Below are 9,584 nucleotides of genomic sequence, written 5' to 3' on the forward strand. Positions count from 1 at the left end.
GAGGACTATTCAATAAGCTTGAGGCCTTCATCACGCTCAGCGGCTCTCCCTGCATCACAGTTTGTCTTCATTCTGGGTCTTTCTCACATTCTTTTATTCTCTCTGTTGGCCTGCCTTTCTTTCTCAAGTCTCTGATCTATCGCTGCGAAAAACAAACTCTTTAGGCTCATGCTTCCTCTATTCTCAGCACTCCTTCTAAAAGATTAATGGGAGATTAATTATTCAGGTTATGCAGTGGAGGGGGGGCAGAGAAACTCAAGCTGAGAGTCAGGAGGAGTCAGTTATTTTAAAAACTTAATTACTGGAACTCAGTATTATTAGACTGTGTCAAGTTTACACAAGACTGAAAGTGTGAGAAAGTAAAACCAATATTGTTGTAAATGCATTAGAAATTAGCTGCACTGGATCTCTGAGGCAATTCACAGTGTCAAGAAAGGCCTCAGCGAGTGTGAGAAAACTAACATTTTCAGGAATCGTTCGTTTTCATCAAGACTGATTGGTGATTTGATTTTGGAACTGCTTCAAATGCACGAGCTGATCTAATTACATATTATGACAGATATACTGCATCTTAAAATGTTTCCTACAACAGACAAAACTTTACGTTCTGGAAGGGGTTTCTGGAGCATGCATTCCAACTGTGGATGTTTCAGCGATGGTGTATGTGCTTTTGCGCATCTAACAAAGCAACCCTTCACTAGCTCACATCATTAAAGAGGTCGCACCGTTAGGGGAGGGTTGCCATGGTTACCTGCTCCACAGAGGCCTGAAGGTCTTCGTCCCGTGTGCATCCAGTCTCTCTTCATCCTCTGAAGGAGACGCAGTGCCGTCATTGAAACCTCATGGCTCTTCTCTCCAAATTCCAGCATTTGCGCAAAGCGCGGGATATAAAGACACGGATCTGTAAGAAACAAAACTCTTAGGACTACAAAGCTAGATAGAGTAGATTTAGACCTTCTTAAACACACTGTTGCATTTTCAGTTCAATAACGTTCGTAAAATACTAATACGTTGGCTCATGACCACTGATGAGTGTTCAGTCAAAATGTAATTAGTTATGATAATGCAACAAATATTACCTTTATGCTCACAATTCTCATTAAATACTACATACAGAGAACCTCCATTATTAAGCTTTAGCAAACTGCTGGACTCTCAAACTATAAACATTTTAATGGTAAACGAAACATTACAGGTAATAGAGGGAGCTAAATTTTTTGACAGTTTCCCAATAATATTTTCAAAAGGTGATGGCACTGTGTGAAAAACTCAAAAGATTTTCTGCTCAACAAAGCATCAGGAAATCTTCCATCTTATCCAATGATTCCCAATCAGGGATATGTGTAGCCCAGTGGGAACTTAATCAGGCTTCATGGGGGTGATTTTGAGTTATTAAAACTATAAAAAAAAATAAATGATGACATCAAAATGATTAGGGCTGTAAAGTTTTTTTTCTTTTATTAATATTTAAATAAATATAATCTTAGATTTTTATGGTAATTAGACTCTGGAGAGAGAGATTTTACTCAACTGTTCTCTCTTTTTTTTTTAAGATTCTTCCCATCAAATTCCTCAGTCATTCAATCAAACCATTATCAATCTAAATGCAGGGTTGTTTTGTCCTCCCATGCCAATGGGAATTGGGTATACATTTTTAGATGTTGGTCAGATGTTCAGATATCATATGTATCTGATATAAAAAGTGGCTCAAAACCGATGTGAAAAAACTTAATCTAATGTGTATTTTTGTGTTTACATGTGCAACAATATCTGATTTGAGTCAGATGAGTACTTTTTTGTGCTAGTGTAAAAGCAGCTAGATTCAATAAACTGATTCAGTTTGAGGAGGCGCTACACTTTTGAAAAATAAAGATCCCAAAAGGGGGGTTTCATAGTGATACTACAAAAGAACCATTTTAGGTTTTCCAAAGAATCTTTTGGTGATCCAACCATTTTTTTCTTGTTTGGAAGAACATTAAAATCTAAGAATACGTTATTCCACTTTTTGTGCAATGGAAATATTCAATGGAAGTTAAAAGGTCTTATGAAACCATGCATACCAATAAAGAATCTTGTACCTGACTGGATATATTTTTTTCACCAACAATATTAAATGTTTTAGTTTGAACCTGAATAATTGTGTTGCATAAATACCGTAAAATATGAACTACACAAAGAAAAATACTACAGCAGTTAAGTGATTGATTGTAATAATGGTCATTTTAATAATGTTGCCATATATTCAGCACAATAAAATCAATACATTTCTGGTTTAATTTTGACTAAGGGGTGCTTGAGCCTAAATGATGAGACTGTGGGGGTACACAAATCAAGAAAGGTTGGGAAACACTGATCAAATCCCCACTACATACAGTGGTGTGAAAAAGTGTTGGCCCCCTTCCTGAATTCTTATTTTTTTGCATGTTTGTCACACTTTAATGTTTCAGATAATCAAACAAATTTAAATATTAGTCAAAGATAACACAAGTAAACACAACATGCAGTTTTTAAATGAAGGTTTTTATTATTAAGGGAAAACAAAATCCCAAACTACATGGCCCACAAGAAGTGTTTGCCCCCCTGTTAAAACTGTGGTTTATCACACCTGAGTTCAATTTCACTAGCCACACCCAGGCCTGATTACTGCCACACCTGTTCGCAATCAAGAAATCTCTTAAATAGGACCTGCCTGACAAAGTGAAGTAGACCAAAAGATCCTCAAAAGCTAGACAGCAGTCGTGCGCACTACAGTATTTCCACAAGTCCAGCCCTCGTCCGGTTTCAGACTCCATCACGACCAACAGTGAACCGGAGCAATAAAACTTTAGACATCGCTTTGAATCGAGCGCACTGTCTCAGCTGTGTGATGACAACAAACTAGCGCATAAAATACAGAATTTAAGGTAAAGAACACGCACGATCTTTTCTCGTATTGTTTGCACTTGTAGAACAGTTGAAGTGTGAGGTAAACGTTACATTTTCAGAACGCAAACTGGTTTGTAACAAATTGCAGCGCGCGGACTGGAATTTATGGATAGAGATAGCTGTTACACGCGAAACATTTCCACCTCATTGCTTTAAATCAATACTAGTTTTTAATAAAACCTTTGCCTGATATAGCATATAAATAATGGTTATGTATTTAGTTTAGGAGAAACATATTGTAGAACGAAACAAACGACGTGTGCGGACGAACTTGGCATTTGATGTACAAAAATACCCCCACAAAGATCCTTTATTTGATTTGGATCATGTCAGGAGACGTTGAGATTATTTATATTATAAATTTAGAACATGCACGTGTATATATGAAGAATTAAAAATCCTCATCACTGCATAGTCCACAGAGAGATTAATGAAGGTTCTATTATCGCAGGGTTGCCAGATCCCGCGTGAAAAAACAGGCAATCTGATTTAGGGTAATGGATATTTTCGATAAATATGTCCTATATAGATAAATAGTATGCATTATTTAGGTATAGCCTATGTATATACTCACATATACATAATGTGAATAATCCAAAAAAAACAGCACATAACAATGTGAAAAAATCCAAGCCAAGTGTTGCTTATAATAAGCAGACATGGCAACACAGAATTTACAGGCGGGATAGAGAGCTCTGGGAGAGACAACCCTCCACTCTTGACGTCAGACGAGAGAGAGAGAGAGCGCGAGAGAGAGAGCTCAAAATAAACTCAAACTTCACAATCATTCGGTGTGGCCACAGCAGAGGAAAGATCTGCTTGGCCGTTATAAGACTACAGACCCTATTTTTGTCAATATTTGTTGTGAGGGTTTTGAGTGATTTTAACACGATTCGTTTTGGAGTTTTCGGTGTGGGATTAGAGAGGACGTGAGAAAAAGAGGATGGCATGTCTATGAAATATTCGCTGAAATCCGAATATTTATGTGACCGTTTAGTAGAGCCGTTTTTATTTTTACACGGAAACAACGCAACATTATTTAGGAATACCACAGACCACGGTTATAACTGATCATTATTTTTTCTACACATATTTTGGCAAACTTTTTTTGTTCTGATGCCCGCTGCGCCGGAATGCAAGCTGTCCCATCATGGCCGGATCATGAAATGTGTTACTTTTTTACTTTTGCTCCCTGAAACGTTAAAGAAGTTGAAGCGGGCAAGCAAGCACCCCGGCAGGCTGTCTCTGTGCTATAACATCTTAACTCTTTCCCTGAAGAAAAGGATGGCAGCGGAACTGTACCCCGTGAACGACCACGCCACAGTGCAGAAGAACGGGACTGTGATGCTGAGTCTGCCAGAGAAGAGGAAGAGGAGCGTGGAGCCAGTTGCGCAGTCCACCGCGTCCATCGCCACCACACCGACCACAGAGCAAAACATCAACAACAACAACGTGGAGATTCCCAGCTGGCATTCCGCGCATCCGACTTTACAAGAAAGGCAAGGCATTAAATCAAGTGATACATAATGTTTGACATATTTAATATCTAATTTTCATAATTATATATATATATATATATATACACACACACACACTTATTTTTTAAATAACTTGTTCAGATATATTTTTCACTACAGTACAATTCTTTAAGTCAAGTCATAATGAACATTAACAGATACTTAACATCTAAACATTTCTTAAATAATATTATATTACATATTTTTTTCTTTATTGTATTTATTAATTGTAATATCAAGACTAAATGTATTTATTTATTTTTACTGCAGAAATGCACTAATGTTCAATAATGAACACATGGCAGACGTTCATTTCATTGTTGGTCCGCCCGGTGAATCGGAAAGGGTCCCGGCACACAAGGTGAGCCCACACACCTCACATTTTGGTTGTCTCCTGAATCGAACACACCTGATTCAAACCATCAGCTTATCAGTGGATCTGAAATAGGTGTCAGAAAAAGGAAATGCTTTGAAACTAGATGAAACACTGACAGATTGTCTCTTCCCCCTCTCTCAGTATGTGCTGGCAGTGGGGAGCTCTGTTTTCTGTGCCATGTTTTACGGGGCTCTCGCAGAAGGGGACTCTGATATACATATTCCAGATGTGGAACCCGCTGCTTTTCTCATCCTGCTCAAGTAAGACTCACTCACTAATCACATCCTGGCATTAATAACAGGGCGACTCGGCTTTCATGCCAGGCAGCACAGATGGGTTCACAGAGGCCCCGACAGTGATGTTTTGATTTAGGAGTCGCCCTCTTAATTCAGAGCTATTAGAGATCATTTATTGGATTGCGAATGCGAATGATGTACTTTTTTCCCTGGGAAAGTTGGAAGTCACTATTTAAAGCAGTAGTGATGCAATAAAAAAAGGAGCATGTTAAACAGATCAGCTTTTTATTTAGCGTTTTATTCTTTTCCTATGGGGCACTTGCAATTTACCTTAAACTCTCTATCTCCCTCTTTTTTATCAGATACATGTACAGTGATGAGATAGAGCTGGCGGCCGACACAGTACTGGCTACGCTTTACGCTGCCAAAAAATACCTGGTGTCTGCTCTGGCTCGCGCATGTGTGGGTTTCCTCGAGACAAGCCTGGAGGCGCGCAATGCGTGTGTGCTGCTATCTCAAAGTCGGCTGTTTGAGGAGCCGGAGCTCACTCAGAGGTGTTGGGAAGTGATCGACGCCCAGGCAGAGCTTGCGCTGCTCTCGGAAGGTTTAACTGAGATTGACTTGCCCACACTAGAACACATTTTACAAAGGGAAACTCTGAACATGAAGGAGGCGGTGGTTTTCCAGGCCGTTCTGGGATGGGCCGTCGCAGAGTGTCGGAGACAAGGCCTGACCCCCACTTCACAGAACCAGCGCTCCGTGCTGGGGAAGGCTTTGCACCTTGTGCGTCTGCCTTCAATGACACTGCAGGAATTTGCAGATGGAGCTGCGCAGTCGAAAATTTTAACCCTTGAGGAAACGCACAGCATCTTTCTCTGGTACACGGCGGCTACGAAACCTGTGCTGGGATTCCCGGTTGAGCCCAGAAAGGGGCTGACGCCGCAACGCTGTCACCGTTTCCAATCCTCTGCGTACCGAAGCAACCAGTGGCGCTATCGCGGACGCTGCGACAGTATCCAGTTCGCTGTGGACAAGCGCGTGTTTATCGCCGGACTTGGTCTGTATGGCTCCAGTGGAGGGAAGGCAGAATACAGCGTCAGAATTGAACTAAAGAGACAGGGAGTGCTTCTTGCACAATACTTGACCAAATTTGTGTCAGATGGTTCTAGCTCAACATTCCCCGTGTGGTTCGAGCACCCGGTACAAGTGGAGCAGGACGTGTTCTACACTGTTAGCGCTGTTCTAGATGGGAGCGAGCTGAGTTATTTTGGACAGGAAGGAATGACAGAAGTCCAGTGTGGGAAAGTCACCTTTCAGTTTCAGTGTTCCTCTGACAGCACTAACGGGACAGGGGTGCAGGGGGGACAGATTCCAGAGCTGATATTTTATGCGTGAAAACTTGGACTGATCCATTAATGAAGAGACAGCAGGGGAATTTTTCCCCTGGAATAAATGCCTTTACTCACAACATAGCTGCAAGACATTTCTAGAAGAGGAGACTATCCCCTCTGATTCGATTTTTTTACGTCTCGCATATAATGGAATGCTGCCCAAACTTATTTATTTCTTTAAACATACTGTTTTAAAACATGTACTTTAATTTAAGCAGATTTTATTTCTAATTATTCATAATATGCCTGTGTACAGTGAAACATGGGCAGTTTGCACTTGAAACTAGGCAGCTTTTCCTCTGTCTTGTTATTTAATGGTTATTTGTTGACAGCTTGATGCTGAGTAACCGAAAAAGGGTTTCAAGAGCCTGCAAAATCATAAAATGTTTGTTTCTATTCATCAAACAGTATTTTGTATTCTTTTGTCTAATGCAGTCATAAGACATATACTGTTTCACTCTGGGTAAAATATGACTTTTCAAAACTTTAAAAATGAAAAGTCTGTCATCATTTACTCATCCTTATGTCGTTCCAAACTTCATTGACTGACTGAATTCTTAAAACACAAAAGACAATATTTCGAAGAATGTTTCAGCTGTTTTGCCCATATAATGAAAGTAAAGGGTTCAAAACGACATTGAAACCCACTGACTTTCATTGTATGGACAAAAAACAAATTTTTGATCCAGAAACAAAAGAAAGTCAAATAAGTTATTTTACTTATAATTACACAAGGGCAAAAAATTATGTCCGAATTTTGCTTTGTATTGTTGATTGAGCAAAGCAACTGACCATCGCCATCAATCAAGTGTTCAATTCAGGTTAAAACATTTACACTGCAAGCAAAGCTTCACTTACAGTTGCACAGCACCCTCTGGGCATTAACAGCAGCACTACAAAGACCAGCTCACATACTCACTACCAGTACAATTTGGATGAGCAGCAAAGCATCATGGGAAACTACAAATGTCACTTATGTGATGCTTACCAATAGCTGGCGCGTTGATACACAGCTCTCTGGCTAAAACAAGGAAGGTTTTTCCCAAAACATACACATTCACCTAGGGCAATAGAGAAAGAAAGAGTCAGAAATGGACACAAATTTGTGGTCAAGAAAAAAATAATTACAAAGAAAGAGACAGTGGGAACATTTAACAGACAATGAGAGTAAGAGATATAAGATAAAGGGACATAACAGAGTGTATTTTAACAGATGCTGAAGGTTACAGAGTTCATAGCTGTGGTGTTTGGATCCATACCAGCATCACCACAGAGTCTTCACTTTCTCACAAACTGTATCTGTGTCTTATCCTTAGAGGATGAACTACAATAACAAAAATATTTAATAAAATAAGCTTTAAACAACATATAACTCAATACTTATCTTCATGGACCACCTTAATGATTATTAAAAAAAGATATCTATGAAGAACGACGCACATGCTCAAACACAGACACCCTATTTCTTCCATCTGGGCCCCATGGCATTAAAGAGGAATCTTTTTTGGTTGATGTCAGAGGTCATGACCACTGAAAAATAGGATGGCCCTCACACACTCCTGACCTGAGAGGGGCGGCGACAGCCTTATGCCTCAAAAGAGCTCCTCTGTCTGGGGAAGCGCAAAGGAATTTATGGGTCCTTTCTCTGGTAAAATTCCCTAATGACTCAAATACCGCAGTGGACAGGATCTGCGTGTTTAATAGGACAGCTGGGAGGGTAAAACTATAAAACGGACACACCAGCTGGAGGAAAATGGCTTTCGCACACTAACTGGGTTCAAACATCTGGGATTGCTAGTGAAAATGCATCTACTTTGCATTATGTTATTTTTAATACAAACTTATTCATTCTAAATTATACTAACATAAAAAGTTTGAGTGAAAAGCTGTAATTAAAAATGTACATGAACTTCAGAATTTTCAGTATTTTGTTTGGTCCCCTTTCACATGATTAATGTAACAAATTTGGGTAACATTTTAGTATAGGGACCAATTCTTACTATTAACTAGTTGTTTATTATCATGCCTGTTAATAACATATTGGCTGTTTATTAGTACTTATAAAGCACATATTCTGCATGACCATATTCTACATCCCTAATCCTACCCAATACCTAAACTTAACAACTACCCTACTAACTATTAATAATCAGAAAATTAGGACTTTCTGAGGCAAAAGTCGTAGTTAATTGTTTGTTAATAGCGAGAATTGGACCTTAAAATAAAGTGTGACCGAAAAAAAAACTGTATAATGCTACCGCTTTTATTTGACCTAAAACAGTGCATAACCTTCAAAGAAAATTTATTTGTCATTTAATTTATTTTGACAATATTATGTAGATATATATATACGTATATAAATGCTGGACTTACTTGCAGGAGGTCACTCAAGTCCAGCAGCATGTCTGAGAAAGTGCATTAAAGAAATCATACAGAATGGAATTTGACAGACAGTTTTATCCAAAGGCCCTTACAAGTGCATTCAAAACATATAATTTTCAAATGCATGTATTTTCATCGAAACTGTGACCTTTACTATTTAGTCTAATACTCTAGGTTTTGCGCAATAATGACCTAAGAGGAGGTTATATCTATCTATCTATCTCGAGTACTCTACCTGTCCAATCAAGACAAAGTGTATTAAAACATCCCATTAAAAACGTCATTGTGGGATTTTCAGTCACCATGGCAGCAATAAGAGATAATCCTAAATTGCGGGATTATGGATGGCCCTGTTAAATTCATGATCATTTTTTTAGGATTTGACATTTCCAGGGAGAAATCTCACATATAGCAAAAGTAGCTAAAACCAACTAATGTTTTCTCAACCAGTGTTTAGGTGTCAACATAAAATTACAGATACTGTAAAATACAAAATAATATAAAAATAAGTCAAGTATAAAAAAATTAGTTAAGGATAAAATGGGAAAACAGCTACAATAATCAACAAACTCAGTCGGGTTGGTGTTTTAAAGCTAACCTGAGAGCAAGAAACCATTTCGGAGGCTGACATTTGGAAAATAATTCTAGTTGTTTGGCTAAATTTACCCTTTCCAGTGGAGATTGAGACCAACAATACTTCTCTCTCTCTCTCTCTCTCTCTCTCTCTCACACACACACACACACACACACACACACA

General features: G+C 38.8%; 2 protein-coding genes across 4 annotated transcripts in view; one reads left to right on the forward strand and one right to left on the reverse strand.

Moving 5' to 3' along the window:
- The window catches only part of brf1a (BRF1 general transcription factor IIIB subunit a), a 44,613-nt gene that overhangs the window by 25,178 nt on the left and 9,851 nt on the right, over positions 1-9,584 (reverse strand). For both annotated transcript variants that reach the window (XM_016442388.1, XM_016442387.1), the window contains exons 5-7: positions 8,819-8,850; positions 7,434-7,506; positions 752-901 (exon numbers count right to left, since the gene is read on the reverse strand). In XM_016442388.1, coding sequence (XP_016297874.1) covers positions 752-901; positions 7,434-7,506; positions 8,819-8,850 — 255 coding nt within the window. The remainder of the gene's footprint in view (positions 1-751; positions 902-7,433; positions 7,507-8,818; positions 8,851-9,584) is intronic.
- btbd6a (BTB (POZ) domain containing 6a) lies at positions 2,767-6,830 on the forward strand. Of its 2 annotated transcripts, XM_016442390.1 has the most exons (5): positions 2,767-2,903; positions 4,204-4,424; positions 4,713-4,803; positions 4,960-5,078; positions 5,417-6,830. In XM_016442390.1, the coding sequence occupies exons 2-5, from the start codon at positions 4,210-4,212 to the stop codon at positions 6,447-6,449; spliced, it is 1,458 nt and encodes a 485-aa protein (XP_016297876.1). In that variant the 5' UTR covers positions 2,767-2,903; positions 4,204-4,209; the 3' UTR covers positions 6,450-6,830. The 2 variants fall into 2 exon arrangements, with proteins under 2 accessions (XP_016297876.1, XP_016297875.1); XM_016442389.1 differs by lacking the exon at positions 2,767-2,903 and having other exon boundaries at positions 3,599-4,424.

The sequence above is a fragment of the Sinocyclocheilus anshuiensis genome, unplaced genomic scaffold, assembly GCF_001515605.1.
Source record: "Sinocyclocheilus anshuiensis isolate Anshui unplaced genomic scaffold, SAMN03320099.WGS_v1.1 scaffold487, whole genome shotgun sequence".
Taxonomy (NCBI): domain Eukaryota; kingdom Metazoa; phylum Chordata; class Actinopteri; order Cypriniformes; family Cyprinidae; genus Sinocyclocheilus; species Sinocyclocheilus anshuiensis.